Raw genomic sequence first — 22,360 nt, forward strand, 5'->3', positions numbered from 1 at the left:
GCCGGCGTAATTGAACGTCCTCTTTTGTGTCGTCAGTATGTTGAAACGTCACTACGTTCATGTTTGTTGCCTAAAAAGTCAGATCGTGTGTATGCAATACAAACTTACGGCCAACGCCCTTTGTACAAAAGTCAACGGGAAAGTTTGTACAAAGTCCGATCGTGTGTATGGGGCTTTAGAAGTGTATTAAAGTGGTTGTAAACCCTTACAAACCACTTTGACCTACAGTTAAGCCTAGATTAAGGCTTACCTGTAGGTCCAAGAAATATCTCCTAAACCTACACGGTTTAGGAGATATTTGCCAAAATACAGGCACCGCTGTCAACGGCGATATGCCGCAAATGGCGGCTCCCGTGCGCATACACTGGAGTGACGTCATCGTGGCTTCGTCGAATGACAGCGGCGGAGCAGCGAGACCCACCGAGAAGATGGATGCGCTGGACTACAGGGGACAGCGGTGACTTCGCTGGCTCCTGTGTCAGGTAAGTGACACATAATGGACTACTATGCGATGCGATGCGATGCATAGTAGTCCATTATGCTTTATCTTTGCAGGGAATCAAAGAGGAAGTAAACCCATCAGGGTTTACTTCCTCTTTAAGGCCCATACACGCGATCTGATTTTTGACAACATGCAAATTAGCTGTTTTGGAGCAACATCCAACTGTGTGTACACTCCATCGGACAAACTTTTTTGGTTTTCATTGGACTTTTGTTGGCTGTGCGAACCAACAAACTTTCCGGCAACAAAAGTCCCATGGCGCAAAGTCCGATCGTGTGTACAGAAAACCATCGGACTTTTGTACAAAGTTCAAAAACACACATGCTCAGAACCAGTGCAAAAGATCAGACAACAATACAGAAGTTGACCAAAGGGTGGTGATAAAGAGCAGAAAAACCACGTGATTTGGTGAAAGTTGGCTGAAAAAGTCCTGCAGTGTGTATGCAATACAAGTTCACGGCCAACGCCCTTTGTACAAAAATCGTGTGTATGAGGCTTAACAAGCATTTTACAGCTTTGGGTGTTTTTGTTTAGCCAATAGAAAGCAGCAGGGGGAGTAGAGGGAGAAGAAATTAGGGGTGGAAAGCTGCTATTTGAGCAGAAAACACTCGTAAAACGATCAAGTCAGGTGTTTCTGTTGAAGTCCATGCGGCATAAATACTTGTAATTGGCCAAAAAAAAAAAAAAAAAAAAGCATATGAACTTTTTTGAGCTTCAGCCATTTGGCCTCCGGTGGCAGAACACTCAGATGTGAAAAGGGGCCATTGAAATGAATGGGATTTGGCTTGTTGAGCGTTTTAAGAGCTGCAAGTTTCAAGCAGAAAATCGCGCAGGTGTGAACGGGGCCTTGCTACCCACAAGGGTGCTTAAAATGATCAGCTTTTTTTTAATGTAAAACCTTTATCCCAAAAGGGAAAACCCTGTTTGCTTTAATTATTTATAAATTATTAGCTGAATTTGTTAGTGTATCTAAATCTGCTAGTACATCTAACTATCCCCTCCCCCAGATTAACAATTCTGCTGTCCTAAGGTGCCCCCTGTGCTCCTTCATCCAGATTGGGAGCACTTTAATTCGGGAGGTGTGTTACTGGCAAGATCACCAGGTGAAAAAACAGGGAAGAAAAATAAAACTATTGTAGCCACCACATCTACGGTAAGGATTTGTAAGTTGCAATATATTCCATTATTGGTTTTGGGTTTAATATTGCTTTAAATGTTGACCTGCATGAGTACCCTGGAAGGCTGGAAGGTTGTCATAACATTTTTCCACAATATCGCATTGTCGATATAAAACAAAGCTCACATGTCGCCCGTGAGGTTTCGGTACATATTCAAAGTGTAGTTACACAAAAACAAAGGTGTTCTGAAGAACATCATAACAATCAACAGTCAAAGCTAAAGAGCCAAGGACTCGAGGCAACCGTGCCAATGAGTAAACTATCGACAGCGAGCCATAGTGCAGGGCAAATATTCCAGGGCTGTGGGGGCAAACCATCTATCACCTTGCTGCCAGGGTGAATCATTATTATTTTTTGACAGGTCAGTACCAGTAACAGCCCTATTGGGCTTTGTGAGCCACCTTGGGTTCGCTCCTTAGAAAAGAGTTGTCTGCTGGAGCTCAGTGCCGACAACAGGCACTCAAACTATCATATCACAAAGGTGATGTCGGCAAAACATGAAAGTAAATTTATTGTGGCCACACTTTTATATACCGTATGCGCGTATCGGTGTATAACGCGCACCTTCCTTTTACGAGGGAAGTTTCAGGAAATTTTTTTTTTTTTTAAATAAGCTACTTTGAAGCAAAATAATGGTCAACGCCCATCAATGCAGCCTCATCAGTGCCCATCTGCAACCTTGCCATTGCCTATCATTGCAGCCTGATCAGTGCCCATCATTGCAGCCTTGTCCATCATTGCAGCATGATCGGTGCCCATCTGCAACCTTGCCAATCACTGCAGTCTGATCAGTGCCCATTTGCAGCCTTGCCCATCATGGCAGCATGATCAGTGCCCATCTGCAGCCTTGCCCATCATTGCAGCATGATCAGTGCCCATCATTGCAGCCTTGCCCATCATTGCAGCATAATTAGTACCCATCTGCAGCCTTACCCATCATTGCAGCCTGATTAGTGCCAATCTGCAGCCTTACCCATCATTGCAGCCTGATTAGTGCCCATCTGCAGCCTTGCCCATCATTGCAGCATGATCGGTGCCCATCTGCAGCCTTGCCCATCATTGCAGCATTATCAGTGCCCATCTGCAGCCTTTCCCATCATTGCAGCATGATCAGTGCCCATCTGCAGCCTTGCCCATCATTGCAGCATAATTAGTACCCATCTGCAGCCTTACCCATCATTGCAGTCTGATCAGTGCCCATCTGCAGCCTTCCCCATCATGGCAGCATGATCAGTGCCCATCTGCAGCCTTGCCCATCATTGCAGCATGATCAGTGCCCATCTGCAGCCTTACCCTTCATTGCAGCCTGATTAGTGCCCATCTGCAGCCTTGCCCATCATTGCAACATGATCGGTGGCCATCTGCAGCCTTGCCTAGCATTGCAGCATTATCAGTGCCCATCCGCAACCTTGCCCATTATTGCAGCATTATCAGTGCCCATCTGCAGCCTTGCCCATCATTGCAGCATGATCCGTGCCCATCTGCAGCCTTGCCCGTCATTGCAGCCTGATTAGTACCCATCTGCAGCCTTACCCATCATTGGAGTCTGATCAATGCCCATCATGGCAACATGATCAGTGCCCATCTGCAGCCTTTCCCATCATTGCAGCATGATCAGTGCCCATCTGCAGCCTTGCCCATCACTGCAGTATAATTAGTACCCATCTGCAGCCTTACCCATCATTGTAGCCTGATTAGTGCCCATCTGTAGCCTTGCCCATCATTGCAGCATGATCGGTGCCCATCTGCAGCCTTGCCCATCATTGCAGCATTATCAGTGCCCATCTGCAGCCTTGCCCATTATGTCAGCATTATTAGTGCCCATCTGCAGCCTTGCCCATCTGCAGCCTTGCCCATCATTGCAGCCTGATTAGTGCCCATCTGCAGCCTTGCCAATCATTGTAGTCTGATCAGTGCCCATCAGCAGCCGTGCCCCTCTTTGCAGCATGATCGGTGCCCATCTGCAGCCTTGTTGTTGTCGAAATGAACAGAACGGGATCTCCTGTGTACTCTCCTCAGCTTGCAGTCCCGCCCCTTGACATAACACCAGTCCAATGGCGGGACATCAATGCTAGGAGGCGGGATTGGGCGTGACTGCGAGCAGAGCAGAGTACACAGGAGATTCTGTCTATTTCAGCGGCGCCCGTTCTCTCCTTCCCCTACAAGGCAGCCATTCGGTGTATAACACGCACGCATGATTTTCCTCTGATTTTAAGTGGGAAAAAGTGCATATTATACTCCCATAAATACGGTAATTACATGCGAAAAAGTGTGTCTGTTAACTAACGGGTTGAATACACATGGGTGCATTGGCAGCTAACGCCAAGGAGCTTGTTGGTGCTGTGGCAAGGTGTATGATTACATATAATATTAAATTGTTCATTGATGTAACTACAGTACCCCTTCAATACCCCTTGAAATTTTTCACATTTTGTCATTTCGTTCCCACAAATAGAGCTTTATTTTGGTGGTATTTGATCACCTCTGCAGTTTTTATTCTTTGCTAAACGAATAAAAAAAATACTGAAAATTTTGAAAAAAAAAACATCTTCTTTGTTTTTGTTATAAAATTTTGTAAATAAGTAAGTTTTCTCCTTCACTGATGGGGCACACCAATGAGATGGCACTGATGGGTACTTATGGGTGGCACTGATGGTCATTGATGGCTGACACTGTATTTCACTGATAGGCATCACCGGCAGCCATTTTTCATGGGCACTGATTGACATTTCCCTGGTGGTCCTGGGTGGGCATCCGAGGGGGTGGGGGTTGCTCTGATAAACAATCAGCACAGACCCCTCCTGTCAGGAGAGCAGCCGATCGGCTCTCCTCTACACGTGTCTGTCAGACGCGAGTGAGGAAAAGCCAATCAACGGCTCTTCCTGTTCACATCGTAATCAGCCATGATTGGACACGGCTGATCACGTGGTAAAGAGTCTCTGTCAGAGACTCTTTACCTAGATCAGAGTTGCAGACAACAATCGCTGCAATGCCCGCCTCGATATCCTGACGTCATATGATGTCTGGTCAGGATATCGTTACCACTTTGCCGACGTCATTTTGCTATATGGCAAGCGGCAGGTGGTTAAGAATCAAACTTGCCTAGGTGGATATAGAATCGCTGCAATGCTGCATCGGTCCCCCGTTCGCTCTAAGACGGAGAACCGAGCAATCAAACAACTGATCACTCGGTTCTCATGGCTCTGTGTGCCGAGAGCTGGTCAGTCAACGCTGTCTGCTCTGCCCCCCTGTGCTCACTGGAGCGCTGAGCTGTAGAGGGGGTGGAAGCGGATGGCTCAGGCTCTCAGCGGATTGCTCAGGCTCTCAGCGGCCCAAAGTTGTGGGCAGATCCTGATCATATTATGGTGAGCTTTCCACAGCCTTGATTCGCTCTGTGACTTCAGCCCGCTGTCTGGGGAAACAGGTCACAGGAGTGCAGAAGGAACTGGAGAAGTACAGCCACAGCTCTTCTTCAAGTTTTGAGTTGTCACTAGAATAGGAATAGAGGGTAAATCTTCCAATGGGGACACTCGTTCCAGTGACAATTTCCCAAGTAAGGATCTCCCTCACTTTTACTACTTGTATCCAGAGAAGCTTAGTTCTTCTGCAAAAAAAAAAAAAAAATTGTTTCCCAAAAACAAGAGAAAACTGTAAAATGATTATAGAGAAATGGAGGAATTCGGCGAGAAAATCAAATTCATAGGGCACCTCATCCCAAAATTTGAGAAAAAAATGTGGGTCTAGGGAGGAGGGGATTATTACGGTGCCTAGTAATGATAGAATATGCCATGAGGTACCAGAATTAGAAACAATTAGGTGCAATACATGGCATAAAAATTTAACATTAATTCTTTATTTGAAAAAAAAGTTCCATAAAATTATGTATTATCAAAATGAATACACAACACAGCACAATACAATTGATAAAATAGTCGTCTACTCAATGTAATGTAGTCAAAATTTAATCGCTGGTCCCAACATGTTTCGCCATTACCATTATGGCTTCTTCAAGGGAACCATTTTTTTGACCCAAAGGAAGATGAACAATAGCCCTGACTCATCCACAAGCCCGCAATTGATGAGGCGCTTTCACGGGGGGAAAAAAGGATGAAACATCCAGCCCTATGTATCACCAATGGTGACAAATGCAGGGTTAATGTAGAGAAACTACATATCAAAGACACCGAAAATTTGGAAAAATTTGGGATAGAAAGGACGCACTGTCAGGCAACGTTGTTTCCGTGTGCTACGCAGGACGGTGTCCCCAGAGAACCAGTTTCATCTTTTTTCCCCCCGTGAAAGCGCCTCATCAATTATGGGCTTGTGGATGAGCCAGGGCTATTGTTCGTATTCCTTTGGGTCAAAAAAATGGTTCCCCTGAAGAAGCCATGGTAATGGCGAAACATGTTGGGACTCTCCTGACCAGCTATTGAATTTTGACTACATTACATTGAGTAGTCGACTATTTTATCAATTGTATTGTGCATTAATTTTGATAATACATAATTTCTATGGAACTTTTTTTCAAATAAAGAATTCATGTTAAATTTTTATGCCATGTATTGCACCTAATTGTTTCTAATTCTGGTACCTCATGGCATATTCTATCATTACTAGGCACCATAATAATCCCCTCCTCCCTAGAGCCACTTTTTTTGTAAAATGATTATGTTGATATGGGTAAATAAATATCACCCACCAAAGAGTTGGATAGTTCTTAAAGAACCAATATCATCAATATTGACAAATATTATGCAGCCCTGAAAGAAGTCCTCTTGCATTCTCTATATGGGACTGTTTTTTCCACATAAAAGAAGCGTGGGCAGTTATCTTTCCCTTTTCACAGCCTCTCCTGAGAAGGTTTATTCATATAGCCTGATGAAAGACTTCTCAAGCCACAAGTACTTGATATACCGGCTGCATTATTTTTCTTGGAAAAACAAGTTGCTTTATGTAGGTCAATAATGGCAACCTATCAGAATGTATTCATCATTGTTCTACCGCCTCTAATGAAAGAGGAGATCTGATTGGCACCTATGGGTTACCATGCATGGGTGGCATCACTGCCATTTGCCTTGATGAAAAATCACAAAGGTAATTAATGTTGATATCTGGAACCCAATAAAAATTCGCTGTTTTAACGGATTTGCAGTTTAATGATTACTAGCAACCTGCAGAGGAATGCGTTTAAATGAATACGTTTACCTTTTTTAAAAAACAAATAAATGCACACCTTTTTTGCAGATAAACAAATGTGCATTTATTATTATTATTTTTTTTAGTAGGAGCCTAGGAACGCTTTGCACCCACGATCAGCAGATTGCAGGTGCCATGCAATACTCCTGCAGACTTGTCAGTTGGTATGAGCTGAGCAGGCAGTTATACACAGACGGGAAAGTTTCATAAACGATTAGTTGGCAGATTATGGTTTTGATTAATTGGATATTAACCTTAAAGTGTGGTGTATGATTTATTATGTAATTTGGCATGTCATTTTTTTTTTTGGGTGGGGGCTAGCGGGTACCCTGTTTTTAGAGGCACCCAGGTCCCACGGCGCCGGAAGGAAGATCACCTCTCCCTGCAATCTTCTGGGACACGTCACAGGTCCCAGAAGATTGCCAGGCCATTCACACCGTTTACACCCTTTTCAAAAGTAAATAATAACAAAAAAAAAAGCAAAACCATTATGACAGAAATCATCATAATCGAAAACACATAAATAAATGACGTAATATAAAATTTCGGCATATGATTTGCCCGCCAACTTCACTTCTTTTTTTTTTTTAAAAGCCAGCAGCTACAAATACTGCAGCTGCTGACTTTTAAAATCAGGACACTTACCCGCCCAGCGCGCCTGTGATGTCGGCACCCGAAGCCAATCTCTTGATCGTCTCTCAGGTGCTGCCGCCGCCATCTTGGGTATGGGAATCAGGAAGTGGTGGCTTCATTTCCCGGTTCTCTACTGCGCATGCGCGAGTCGCGCTGCGCAGTAAGGATGGTCCCCGCTGTCTCTGGGATCCGTGTGTTTCCCAGCAGACAGCGGGGGACCTGCGGAAAGGGGCGTAAATATACGCAGATTCTGCGGATATCTATGCCGGAAGTGGGTGCAAATACCTGTATTGCACAGGTACCTGCACCCCCCTTCCCCCTGAAAGGTGCCAATTGTGGCGCCGGAGGGGGGGAGGGTTCCAATGAGCGGAAGCTCCACTTTAGTGTGGAGCTCCGCTTTAAATGGAATCATAGGAATATCCTCATCCCACATTCCGCGAAGCCTTCAGGGCATACTGAGGGGCCTTGGCATACCTATGTGACCTATGTGGGATGCTAGAAAAGAAAGGGGGGGTGCGAATCCACCAAACATGGAGTGTATCTATTCATTTTAATTAAAGTGTATCTGAAGCCAATGCATTTTAAAGTTTTGATTACAGTAAGGTAAGCTTGGAGCCCATGTAAGGCTTTTACTAGTAAAGAAACAAAAGGGAAAAATGCAAGGTGCGAGTCCGAATGTAGGTGTTTTTTTTTTTTTCTAACAGATCTGTTACATCTGTGTTTTTGGAGATCAGAAGGCACCCCCCTTCCTTGGATCCCGAGATTTATTTAGGAGATTTGGATTCGAATGGTGGCATGAATATTAATATATGTATAGGTAAGCGGAGCTCCACAGCAGTTGCCTTTAGCAAATGCCAAACTCACCTGTCCTCAAGAGATAAGCTTGCTGAAGTTTCTTTAGCATCCAGTGCAGTCGGGTGGTTTGGCAATGCAATCTGTGGTTCCTTCCCTGGTTCCTTCCCTCGGCTCCTAGACTATTATTGTGGCCTGCATGGATGAAACCACAAAGTGCAACAGGGGGGAACAGGCATATGACAGAGGGAAGTGTGCCAGATGCTGACGACTCGTCAGCAAGCTTATCTCTAGAAGACAGCATGGATCGGTTTCACAAGGGATTAATATTAATTAATACTGGGCTTCTTTGCACTCTTTTAACCACTTGCTTACTGGGCACTTAAACCCCCCCCCCCTCCCCCGTCCAGACCAATTTTCTGGTGGTGGTATTTGATCACCTCTGCGGTTTTTATTTTTTGATAAAAAAAAATTTAAAAGACCGAATTAAAAAAAAATATATATATATATTTTTTATATTTTGCAAACAGGTGATTTTTCTCCTTCATTGATGTACGCTGATGAGGCAGCACTGCTGGGTAGTTATAGGCGGCATTGGTGTGCAATGAGAGGTGACACTGATGGGTGGCACTGAAGGGCATTGAGAAGTGGCACTAATAGGTGGCTTTGATAGGTGGCAGTGATGGGCACTGATTAGCACCACTGGTGGGCATTGATAGGTGGCACTGGCAGGGGGTATTGATTGGCACAGAGGAGGAGGCAGATGTGCCTCCTTCCTCTTCGGGACCGATGTCCCTTGAACATAAGCCGGTGATCGGCTTTTTTTTTTCTCCTCACGCTATCAGCAATCATCAATAATGAACCGGTGTTACCTTTTTGATGTGGTTTTTGAGTCACAGAACCTAAGAAAAACACACCATAAGCACAGTACGATGGTGGTAAAATCGCTGCAAAACCATGTGCGTTTTGGGTACTATTATCAGCACCTTTTTCTCTAATCTGCAAATGCAGTTTCAGACAAAATTTCAGTGCATCTCTAGCAACATTTCATATTCCTGATATGTACTTGTATGAAAAAGTATTCTGTACGCTTTGTATTGCTTCCTCTGTGTGAACTCCCTGGTGTTCTCTGCCAGTCCCTCTGCTTTTCTATAAAACTGACCACTCCAAGCTGTAGAGCACACCGTAGTCAGTTCTCTAGCTATACTGGGACTCAGCCTGCTCTCCTACGATCAGACTTGTGCTGGCACGTCCACCTTCCCCACCCCTACACAGCCATTCGCTGGAAAGATCAGTGTCCTGCCGCTACTCCTCCCCCAGCTCTTATGCAGCTGAGAACAGGGGGAATGCGATCACTTTCATGGGTCCAACTTTTATGCAACGTGAGGGCCATAGACTTCAAAGTTAACACTTCAGAAGTTGCAGTAAAGTCGTACCTGAATGTTATGCAAAGCAACTCGTGGGCAACAATTGTCCATCATCACCAGTTGTATCCAAGTCGCAACTATACAAAGTTGCGCCAAAGTTTCACTCCAAAGACGGCACAACTTTGGAGTTGTACAAGTCTGAATGGAGCCTTACAGACATGTAAAAGTAATAAGATGATTATGACTTTGTGGACGCTGTAATCTTACTCTTTTTTTTATTTGTGTAGTGAATCCCGTTTGTGTCCTGAGAAAGCAGACAAGCGAAACGTGTTGATTAACAAGGGCTCATTTTACTCAATATCCATGGTGTAATCTGATGGATTAGTCTTGTTATTGCTGTATACAAGCACACGTCTTTATTAATGCATGTTTTTACAAGCTTTTTATAATTTGTTTACTGATAAAATAAAGAATTTTTCTATAAGTAAGCGTTCTCGTCTACCTTTAATGTCCGGCCAAATGTTTTTTGTTTTTTTTCTTTTCAGATTTTCTGTACAATTTAATGTTATTCAAAATATCTTGTCTTTACCTACTTTTGTAATAAAACAAAAAAAAAAAATAATCTTTGTTAAAGAAAAGGAATGATGAGATTTTAAAAAATGGTTCACCCAGAAGCAGTACTGCCACCATACATGCCTACTATTCTGAACAAGTGATGATTAAAAAAAAAAAAAAACTTGTACCAGCAACAATATTATTAAACACCAGTTCTGAGGCCAGGTTCACAATGATGCGGTCTGCTGCATCGCATTTCATTTGTACAGGAAATCGCAGCAGATTCCTGTGCAAATAACATGCGAATTCAGTGCGGTGTGAATTGATCCATACATTATGTATGTCTCAATTTGCACTGGATCCGCACCAAAAATCTTTTTGTCCGCACTGGAATCGGAACGCATGGGTGTTCAGACCCACGTGATCCAATTCAATAGTTCACACAGTGTTCTGCAAACTGACTTGGGGGGGGGGGGGTGTCATTAACTTAATACCGACACCCGCAGTGTTTCGCAGACCACAGTGTGAACTTCCTCCAATTTTGATGTGGTGCGGAAACCGCACAGGAATAACCGTGGTTCCTACACCGCATCAATGTGAACCGGGCCTGAGACCACTATAGTACAAAGTATAACAGGCATGTCCAAAGTCCGGCCCATGGTCCGGTTTTGAACGGCCCGCCTGGTTATCTAAACATACATATCTTTTGTGGCCCTCCCAGCGCCGGGACCAAAAAAGATATATAGGCTCAGTCTGGCTGCCTCGGAGATAGGAGGCGGTACGAGTGCGGGGCACACAGGCAGCCTCTGTAATAGGGAGTCCCGCCTCCGCCATTGGACGACTGTTCTGTCCATTAAAGGAGGCGGGACTTTCTCTTAAAGAGGCCACTGTGTAAACAGGAGATTCTCCTATTCTTTGGCGCTTGTCCTGCCTCCTCCATGGCTGCACTGATGGCAATGGTGGGTGCATTCCTGGCCAATGGTGGGTGCATTCCTGGCAAACGGTTGGTGCATTGCCGGCAATAGTGAGTAAAATCCCGGCTAATGGTGGGTGTATTCCCGGCAATAGTGAGTAAAATCCCGGCTAATGGTGGGTGCATTCCCAGCAATAGTGAGTAAAATCCCGGCTAATGGTGGGTGCATTGCCGGCAATTGTGAGTAAAATCCCGGCAATTGTGAGTAAAATCCCGGCCAATGGTGGGCGCGCTGCATTCCCAGGCCAATGGTGGGCGCGCTGCATTCCCAGGCCAATGGTGGGCGCGCTGCATTCCCGGCCAATTGGGGGTCTGCATTCCCAGCCAATTGGGGGTCTGCATTCCCAGCCAATTGGGGGTCTGCATTCCCAGCCAATTGGGGGTCTGCAGATGAGCACTGACCCTTATTTTGTTTCACAGTTCTTTATTTAAATTTATTTATTTTTTTTCCTGAAACTTCCCTCTTAAAGTGAAGGTGCGTGCCATTCGCCAATAAATACGGTATATCCAAATAATACACCTGAGCTCATCTCTTTACTCGCACACAGCCACAAAGGCAAGAGAATTCTTGTTGGGCATCGTATTAGTGCTCAAACAAAAACACACTTTGAACCATTAAAATTCGGTCAAAGAATGTCAGGCAAACTAGTCGGCCCTCACGCATGTTCACTTCGTCAAATCTGGCCCTCTTTGAAAAAAAGTTTGGACACCCCTGAAGTATAACAACCCTCAGCATTGTACAAGAGCTGAATGAACAGTACGGTGCAGCAGTTATCTGCAGTGCAGTAAAAGACAGCAGGATGAAAACACTTGCAAACTGTTCAATGTGACAATCTCCGAGATAGCAGATGATCGTAATCTTTAAAGGATAAGACCAATCTTACAATCAAGCAAACATTTAAAAAAAAAAAGTAACTTTTATTATTTATAGACAGTGGAAAAAAACGGTTGCAGCAAGACGATTTGTCTTCATTTCTTGGCAGAGCTGCTGATGTGCACTGTAACGTTCCTGGTTCAGTCTCTGCCATTCAGCGTGAATGTGCTGTTTACATAAATGCATTCTTCAGCCGAGTCTGGCTATATATGGATCTTTCTCCCCCCCACAGACATGCACAAGGCTCAAGGGCTACCAAGCAAAATCCTAAAATAAGTTCTTGGTGGCAAAGGTCAGGTACCCGGTGTGACCCACCATTTCTCTGGGCGATACGCCGCTTTTAAACTGCACTGTGCCGGGCTGGGAAGTGGAGATCGGTTTGGCTTTATCGGCAACCAAACTTTCTCCTTTCTCCTCTGCAGGCGTCCCGAAATCTGGAACCGGCAGACTGATACCTCTGACATCATAAACACGCAGGAGGATCTCCAGGGTGTTGATCTCGGTGAAGCCGTGTTCCTCCAGGGCTAGACAGGTTCTCTGTACTTGCTCTATACATGGCGAGAAGGAACACACTCTACCACCTGGAGGGGAAAAAAAAAAAAAAAGTTCAGTTAACATATTCCATTTATTTAGAAGCTTTTCATTTTGTATACAGTTAAAGTGTTACTAAACCCAGGACCCTGCATTTACTATATCTGGTCTCCAACAGTACACAGGAGATGGAAATGTAATAATTTTTGTAAATATAAACAGGTAAATACCTTTTTCTCATCAGCTGTATATAGCAGTCTTGTGACTTCTATCAGTATCTGGTTAAAGCTTGCAAGAGTTTTCATTCTCCTCTGACTGTCCTATGAGGCTGCAGGACCCCTGACCCTCTGTCTGGACAGTGCTGTTTGGCCCTGTGCTGATCACATGCACCCTCCCAAGAAAAGAAAAACCTCTCTAGCAATACACACCAAACTGAGCATGTGCAGAGTGACTCCAAAGACTCTGTCTTATCAGGATGGCAATGGACAGTAAAAGAAGCGGATGATCAGAGAAGACAGAATCAAACAGTCTTTTTACACAATTAGGATTAAAGTGGTTGTAAACTCTTACAAACCACTTTGACCTACAGGTAAACCTAGATTAAGGCTTACCTGTAGGTCCAAGAAATATCTCCTAAACCTATACGGTTTAGGAGATATTTACTAAAAGACAGTGACAGCTGTCTACGGCGCATGAGCTGTAGAAAGCGGCACGCAGGCGCACTGTCGCCGTTAGCAGCATGCCGCTGCTAACGGCGATATGCCGCTAGTGGCAGCTCCGGTGCGCATGCGCGGGAGTGACGTCATCACTGCTCCGGCGCTGTGAGTGGCCAGAGCAGCGATACCCGGAAGAAGATGGATGCTCCGGACTACAGGGGACAGCGGTGACGTCGCTGGCTCCTGTGTCAGGTAAGTGATACATAATGGACTACTATGCGATGCATAGTAGCTCATTATGCTTTACCTTTGCAGGGAGACAGAGGATCAGGGTTTACTTCCTCTTTAACCCCTTAGGTTCCACAGCGAGTACAACAAGCATGCTTTACTGCATATACAGACTGATTTTACTGTTGTGGTTTTAGTAACACATTAAAGAGAAAGTAAACCCTGATGAGTTTACTTCCTCTTTGATTCCCTGCAAAGGTAAAGCATAATGGACTACTATGAATCGCATCGCATCGCATAGTAGTCCATTATGTGTCACTTACCTGACACAGGAGCCAGCGAAGTCACCGCTGTCCCCTGTAGTCTGGAGCCTCCATCTTCTGCTCCGGCGCTGTCATTCGTCGGAGCCGCGATGACGTCACTCCTGCACATTCGCACGGGAGCTGCCACTCGTGGCATATCGCCGTTAACTGCGGCGCGCCGCTGTCTATGGCGCATGCGTCGTAGACAGCGGGGCCTGTCTTTCGGCAAATATCTCCTAAACCGTATAGGTTTAAAGAGATATTTCATGGACCTACAGGTAAGCCTTAATCTAGGCTTACCTGTAGGTCAAAGTGGTTTGTAAGGGTTTACAACCACTTTAAAGCAGATGCAGGCATCACCCCGGTACAACCACTTGAAGCCAAATGATGTACAGGTAAGTGATTTGGTGGCAAGTGATTAAGCTGCAGCCTATATATGTAAATTCATTATACAGCAATTTCTATATTCACAGTCGCTATATAGCCATGTTGTTTTTATAAAGATTGTTGTGACATTTTTACAAAAGAAAAATGTACAGTGACAATATATGCAAGGAAAGTGGAAAATAGTGCTGAACCCATCGGGTTATCTCGCTGGTATTGTTATCTTAAAGTGGTTGTAAACCCACTTGGAGAAAAAAAAAAAAAAACTAGCACCTGCAAGACAACAAGACAAAGGCATAATGAGCTAGTATGCATAGCATACTAGCTCATTATGTAATACTCACCTAAGATCGAAGCCCTTGCTGTGGTGCCCGTACACAGCACCGGCCTGCGACATCACTCCCGGGGGTTACATCTGGGTATCGCGGCTCCGGCGCTGTGATTGGCCACAGCTGCGATGACGTCACTCCATGCAGGTGGTAAAGGCACACTCACGGAAGTTTGTGTCAGTGCCGATGACGTTGGCACATGCAAATACAGGGGATATCTCCTAAACTGTGCAGGCTTAGGGGATATCCTGGGTAGCTACAGGTAAGCCTTACCTGTAGCGAAAAGTGCTCTGTAAGTGTTTACAACCACTTTAAAGTATTTATGTTGATAGAAATGTAGATCTGATTCCTGGGCGGGCAACTTCTACACCCCAACAAATTTCTAACGCTCAACAAATGCTCCTATGGGCGTTAGACTCGCGGTAATGAGCTGTAGTATGGGCGTTAGACTGGTATTTTGCAAGCGTTAATGGTGCCCCAAATGCCCTATGGGCAGTTTTGAAGTGTTTGATAAACATTAAAACTGTTCCACAAACGCCTATTCCATTACAGGAAACATATTAATCTTAATGCCCCACAACCGCACCGCAACTGCCTGCCAGAGCATTTACGTTACCAGAGACTTAAAAGGCTTCAACCGCCTCCTGACTCGACACGAGGCTTCAATTTTGACGCAACGCTAAAGATTTATGCTGTCCATGTATCCTTTACATAGGCGTTTGTAACACCTCTTAAACATCTGCTTTTAATGCCAGGGCGAACTTAGCCTTAGGCTGCCAGACCAGCTTCTGATGAAGGGGGTACTCTTGGGCCCCCAAAACACGCGGGATACTTTTTGGAACCCCCAAGCGCATTGGTTATTTTTGGGATTATACGCCTGTAGCGCCGGCTCCCAACGAGCATGCGCTATATGTTTTTGAAAATTAATATTCCTGAAACCACAGTTGGGTTTTGGGGCTAATTTTGATAAATTATGGTTTCAGTACCAGTCTGCCTGGACTGCACTGAGTTCTCCTTAGCCGCAGGTGTCGCTGTCACCGCCGGCAAGTGGTAGAACGCAGATTAGCTGGGTGTATTGGGTGCCACGTTTTCTCAGAACCAGCCCAGTGGGAGTGTTCTCCTGCTGTACACTCTGGGAGATGGTATTTAAAGGTACGGACATCACGTGCTTCTGGGTTCCGGTCCAGAAGTTTTTCTGTCTGTTTGGTCCTGGTCCTCCTGACCAGCCACCATGACCCTCCTGGCCTGGGGTGTGGATCCATGCAATTCCGAGTCTCGGTGCTGGATAGCCCCAGGCAAAGTAACTGCAGGGACAGGCTTGACTGGATATCGAGGCCTAAGGATTCAAAGGTGGTCCCGTGCCGTCTCATCCAAGGAGCCGCCCAGCAACTGGAGAAGCATCCAGGGGAGGACTCTTCAGGAGAAGGCCATGCATCAGGCTGGTTTCTCTGAAGGAGCCTGGAGGCTCAGTTGAAGGACACTACATGGATCTACACTCATACGGTATCGCCGGACCGGCTGAGAGATACTGGTACCGTATGATAGTTCTCTAAATTTGTCTATGTCCCTCGGTTACACTCAAGTCTGTGGCAGAGACTTTTCTCAAGTATTTCACATTCAAGTCTGTGGCAGAGACTTTTCTTTACTTAACACCCTACCGGCTGCTAGGCCTAGTGAGAGGAGGTCTATCCGGGGGTTGTAAGAATCCAGCTGTGAAGCGGTTATTCTCTGGATTTCTTCTAGAAGAGACTTCCGAATTTTGCAGTTCAAAAGTACCTGAAATTCCTCCTGACCCTCTACCCTAAACTGAGAGATCTTGTTTCTATTTCAAATAAATCACCTAAAAGGAGATCCGGTGTCAGTTTCTGCATTTCTTTGGGCCATCTACCATGGGAAACCCTAGACGGAGACGAGGTCAAGAAGGTAACGGTAAGCCCAATAAAACAAGCAGCTACAGCCCTTATATCGGAATAACGTATCTGTACCTCATAGCAGTGTTGCGGCGCTTCAATTTCAATTTTTGTTACATAACAATATCTGCAGACACATAGTGCCAAACGCCACAATCAAAATCACGGAGATGCAGCGTCTTAACATCAAAGCTGTTTTTTTGTTTTGTTTTTTGTTTTTTTAGTAAGTCTACTTTCTGCTTTGCATGTCAGAGCTTTGTAGTGTTTTTACGTCCTGCCTTTTCATCAACATAGTAATGAATGAAATTTCGACATGCAATGACATGCAACACCACATATTAAAAACAATACTACGGGAATGCCCGAGGCATTTCCTAAAAGAACTCCAAAAAAATCTGGATAAGAAAAGAGCCCTGTACGTGTAGGACGTGCGCTGCATGCAGTTTCGGATTGAATTAGGTTTTGACTAACGTGTAATTAAACTACCAGGGACTAGTAGTAGCCAGCAGGGGTATGCTCAGACGGCACATCATTCAAGACAATTTGTTTTCGATTTAATAAAGCAAGACTAAATAAAGTCCCTTTATTACTTGGCTGATCCGCAAAGCTCAGTTCCCGACTGCAAAACCGCAATCCCGAAGACATAGCATTCCGTGTCTGTGGCCACATCTCCCAAGCTACGATGTAATAAATTATGCAGCCAATACAGCGACTGGTAATTACAATTCTATACAAAAGCAACCAAGCAATAGATATTCCAGTCACTGAGCGCAGCTAAAAACCACAGCAGGACTGGAATGAAGGGTAAACGTCATAAAACACACGCAGGTCTAATGAAAACCAATAATCCAAATATTATCTAGTGCCAGCTAATAAAAGAGACTTCCACAAACTTACTACGCTCATATTCCTAAAATTACGAGCTTAATTTATCTGGTAGAAAAAACACATTTCTTTTTAACCACTTCAGCCCAGGACGATTTACCCCCTTAACGATCAGGCCATTTTTTTTTTTTTGCGATACGACAATGCATTTAACTGCCAATTACGTGGATCTGCCACATTGTACCCCCAAAAAAAATGAATGTATTTTTTTCTCCACAAATAGAGCTTTCTTTTGGTGGTATTTGATCACCCCTGCGGTTTTTATTTTTTGGACTATAAACTAAAAAAGACCGACAATTTTGAAAAAAAAACACAACTATTTTTTACCTTTTGTTGGAATACATATCCAATAAAATATTTAAAAAAAAAAAAAAAAAAAAAAAAAAATGTATTTATCAGTTTAGGCCAATATGTATTCTTCTATATATTATTGGAAAAAAAATTTTTTAAAGAAAAAAAAAATTGCAATAAGCGTATATTGATTGGTATGCGCAAAATTTATAGGGTGTAAAAAATAGGGGATAGATCTATGGAATTTTTATTATTATTTTTTTTTTTACTAGTGAAGAGCGCGCGCTGTTTTTTCTCAAGTTAAGGTTACACCTGAACTGCAGTTTGGTTTGGGTAAAATTGTTTAAAATTTGGACCTCAGCATCAGTCTGACTGGACTATGGGATGTTCAGCCTGGCCACAGGGGGGCACTGTCCCTTCTGGCAGGCATGGAACTACAGTCTAGTTGGGTGCTTTAAGTTTACTCTCTCTCAGAGCCCGCCCAGTGGGAGTGGCGCTCTTGATGTGCTTTCTGGGAGAGGGTACTTAAGATGCGGATGTCACGTGATTCGAGGTTCCGGTCCAGAAGGATGTGCTGAGTTCATGGTCCTGGTCCTCCTAACCAGCCTCCAGGAAGGCTATGGCCTATGGTGCGGATCCACCCGACTTGTTGTCTCGGGGCTGGCTAGCCCGAGGCAAGGAAACTAAAAGAAGGATTCTGAGGGGTTTGTGTGCCGTCTCCGGTTTGGGAGAGACCCAGTAGCTTCACAGCATTCCAGGGCAGGACTCTTCAGAAGAAGTCCACGTACGGGTTGGTTTCTTGGCAAGAGCCTAGAAGGGTTGAAGTACCCAAGTGAATCCGGTCTTGTGGATATCGCCAAGCTGGCTGAAAGATTCAGGTAACACGAGTGTTCTACAAGTTTAGTTTTCCTACGTGTTCTACAATGTCTGTGGCAGAGACTCATTCTTGTATGTTCTACAACAACGTCTGTGGCAGAGACTTGTTTTCTGAGTAAAGCACCTTGTTGGCTGCTAGACCTTGTGAGAGGGACTGTCCAACCTGAGTGATCATCTAGCTGCGAATGGCAAGTCCTTCATTTTTGACTTTGACAATACCTGAGTACCTGAACTTTCTTCCTGACCCTCTGATCCCAATTTAAGAGACTGTTCGTTGTCTACGTTTTTCAAATAAAAATCCCTTTATGCGGATTCTGTCATCAGTCTCTCAAGTTACTGGGCCATCTACCACAAGAACCCCCTAGACACAGATCGAGGAGGAGAAGGTAACGGTAAGCCCAATTCAAACCAGCAGCTCCTTCGGGGGTTAGTGCTACACTAGTAATGGCGGTGATCGGTGCTTTTTGATGGGATCGATCGGACACTTTTTTGGGACCAGTGACATTATTACAGTGATCAGAGATAAAAATATGCACGGTCACTGTATAAATGACGATGGCAGGAAAGGGGTTAACACTAGGGGTTAAGTGTGTCCTAGGGAGGTGCTATATAACTGTGGGGTGAAGTGGACTGATTGGGATCACAAGAAACAGACGATCTCTCTGTACTTCACAGTCAGAATGGGGTTCTGCTTTGTTTATATAGGCAGATCCCTGTTCTGCCTCTCTGTAGAGCGATCGCGGGTGGCTGGCAGAGCCGCGCATTGCCCCCCCCCCCCCCCCCCCCCGTACAGTGGGTGTCCAAAACAACATACAGGAACATCATGTCGTGCAATAGGGCCACCCTTCCGCAGTATATATGCTATGAGCGGTCCTTAGGTGGTTAAAAAATGTGCTTGTTAAAGCGGTTGTATACTCAAAATGATCACTTTGCATGTCTTTTTGCCTCTTATTGTTACAAACCGATTGCCAGTAGTCATTTTTACAATACCCGTTTCCTTTTCAAGTTATCAATATTTTGAAAAGTGGAGATGTGTAACGCGCATGCGCCATATCCTCTTTCATTCTGGCAAGCCAAGACTTCCTTGTTTGTCGAGGCTACGTCATTTCCTGTTGTAGGCATCAGCCGTGACATCCCCCGATGCTTCATCAAGATGCTAAGAGCATCATGGTTAACATGTGACTTGCACGTCAGATAGATGGCGCGAGATACAAAGACTGCTTACAAAAGAGTCTTGAATATTTTGATCCTAGTGCGCACGCGCGGGATTACGGAGACAAGGATGAACTGTGGGCGGAAATAGAAATAGATTCAGACGCAGAAGACCACAGTCGAGATGGCGTGGGCTTATATGCTGAAAAACGTTTTACAAGATGAAGATTATCTACAGTAAGAAAAATAATTTAGATGCATATATAGCGATCAATCGATTTATAAATACCTTTTTTTATGAATATGGTAATTATAATGCTAGTATCGGAGGGTTTACTACCGTTTTAAAGTGGAGTTCCACCCAAAAGTGGAAGCTCCACTTATCTGCTCCCCCCCCCCCCCCTTCTGGTGCCACATTTGACACCGTTTAAATCGCGGCGATATGCCGCGAGTGTCGGCTCCCGTGCGCATGCGCTGGAGTAACGTCATCGCTGCTCCGGCGCTGTGATTCGCCGGAGCAGCGATGACTTCACTCCCGCGCATGCGCACGGGACCCACCAAGAAGATGGACGCTCGGAACTACAGGGGACAGCGGTGACATCGCTGGCTCCTGTGTCAGGTAAGTGACACATAATGGACTACTATGCGATGCGATGCAATGCATAGTAGTCCATTATGCTTTACCTTTGCAGGGAATCAAAGAGGGAGTAACACCCATCAGGGTTTACTTCCTCTTTAAAGACCGCAGATCTCTTCATAGAGAGTAGCTGTCATATGCCTATTGGTGTCACAAGGAGGTTTACATTCCTTGTCACAGCAATAAAAAAAAAAAAATTGTAAATGTCCCCGTCCTCCCGTGCATAAAGACGAGCTCACAGAATATATACCAGAGTATAATCTGTGCTCAGCAACAAGATCCATTTCTTCACACGAATATGATTCTTTGGTAAGAAATGTACAAAGGGCCAGGATGATTCCACTCACATTAGTATGAGCTTTTGATCAAAGTCTAATCCGTAGACTTGAGGCGGGTTTAATCAAAGAAATTACCTTTCGGCTTAATACGCAGCTCTGTTCTCCCAAATAAAAAATAAAAAAAAACACATTCAAGTCTGATAGCGAGCCAAAAAGAAAAATTCCAGTGATGTGATGACGGTTTCCCAACAAAAATACACATTTTTATGGATTTGCTCTCTTCTTGGCAACCTTCTCAAAGAGGAATAAAATGGCTATAGAGACCCTGTAACAAAAAAGAGAAAAGGGAAGGTATAGTAAAGCATTGTCCTTTAGACCCCTTTCACACTAGGGCGTTTTTCAGGCGCTTTAGCGTTAAAAAAAAAAAAAAAAAAAAAAAAAAGCGCCTGTAAAGTGCTTGAAAGAAGCCTCATCTGTAATCCCAATGTGAAAGCTTTAAGAGCCCTTTCACAGTGTCAGCACCACCGAAAAACACTCGTAAAGCGCCGCTTAAACTAGTGGCGCTTTACCAGCGTTTTTCGAGCGCTATTGGAGCGCTTTTAACCCCTGCTAGTGGCCATATAAAGGGATAAAAGCGTCCACAAATTGCTGCTGCCAAAAGCGCCTTTCAGGCGATTTTCAGGCGCTTCCCATTGATTTCAATGGGAAGGGGTGCTTTAAGAGCCGCGTTTATACCGCTCCAAAAGCACTGCAAAGAAGCTGCTTGCAGGACTTTTTTTGACGCCCTGCCAGCGCAGCGCCTCAGTGTGAAAGCACTCGGGCTTTTACATTGGGATTGCAGTTGCAGCTTCTTTTAGGTGCTTTACAGGCGCTTTTTTTTTTTTTTTTTTAAAGCTAAAGCGCCTAAAAAACGCCCCAGTGTGAAAGCACTCATGCTTTCACATTGGGATTGCAGATGAGGCTTCTTTCAAGCGCTTTTTTTAACGCTAAAGTGCCTGAGAAACGCCTAAAAAACGCCCCAGTGTGAAAGGGGTCTAAAAGTGAACCTTTACTCCAAATTTACACCTACGACTTCCTCAACTCCCACGCAATCTAAAGTGGTATTTCCCCCCCGTTTTTTTTTTTTTTTTTTTTTTTTACACATTCTAGCTCGCCCTCTCCATTCTTTCCTCGGCAAGAATGATGTCCCCTCTTCTCCTGAAGTTCACATCAAAAATCCTAGGAAGCATTGGCCTCAATATTGTGGCTGAAAGAGGGCTCTACTGCCCTTTAAAAGAAGGATCTGTTGTGGACTGACGTTCAGAATACGGCTGACAGACAGTTTTAGGGCTGCAACTAACGATTATTTTCATAATCAATTAGTTGGCCGATTATTGTTTCGATTAATCGGTTAATACCCTTTAAAAAAAAAAAAAAAGCGTGGTGTATAATTTAGTTAATATGTAAAGTTTAAAAAAAAAGGCAATTTATTCTTAAATATCTCTATATGCAGTGGTGAATATAAACCAACTATATGGTTAGGGAGAAAAATATCTAATCCATTCTGAGAATAACAGACAGAAGAGATATACTGTATATATTAGAGGGGATATACTGTATATACCATTAGAGGAGAGATATACTGTATATACTATTAGAGGATATATACTGCATATACTATTAGAGGATATATACTGCATATACTATTAGAGGAGAGATATACTGTATATACCATTAGAGGAGAGATATACTGCATATACTATTAGAGGATATATACTGCATATACTATTAGAGGATATATACTGCATATACTATTAGAGGATAAATACTGCATATACTATTAGAGGAGAGA

The 22,360-nt window shown here is 44.2% G+C and overlaps 1 protein-coding gene across 1 annotated transcript in view; it reads right to left on the minus strand.

The window, feature by feature from the left end:
* Positions 1-12,093: 12,093 nt before the first annotated feature.
* The window catches only part of TRMT61A (tRNA methyltransferase 61A), a 52,705-nt gene continuing 42,438 nt past the window's right edge, over positions 12,094-22,360 (minus strand). Inside the window, exon 4 of the mRNA XM_077467597.1 lies at positions 12,094-12,651. Coding sequence (XP_077323723.1) covers positions 12,338-12,651 — 314 coding nt within the window. The 3' untranslated portion in view covers positions 12,094-12,337. The remainder of the gene's footprint in view (positions 12,652-22,360) is intronic.

The sequence above is a fragment of the Lithobates pipiens genome, unplaced genomic scaffold, assembly GCF_037356315.1.
Source record: "Lithobates pipiens isolate NorthernLeopardFrog02 unplaced genomic scaffold, aLitPip1_a1.2 Scaffold_57, whole genome shotgun sequence".
Taxonomy (NCBI): domain Eukaryota; kingdom Metazoa; phylum Chordata; class Amphibia; order Anura; family Ranidae; genus Lithobates; species Lithobates pipiens.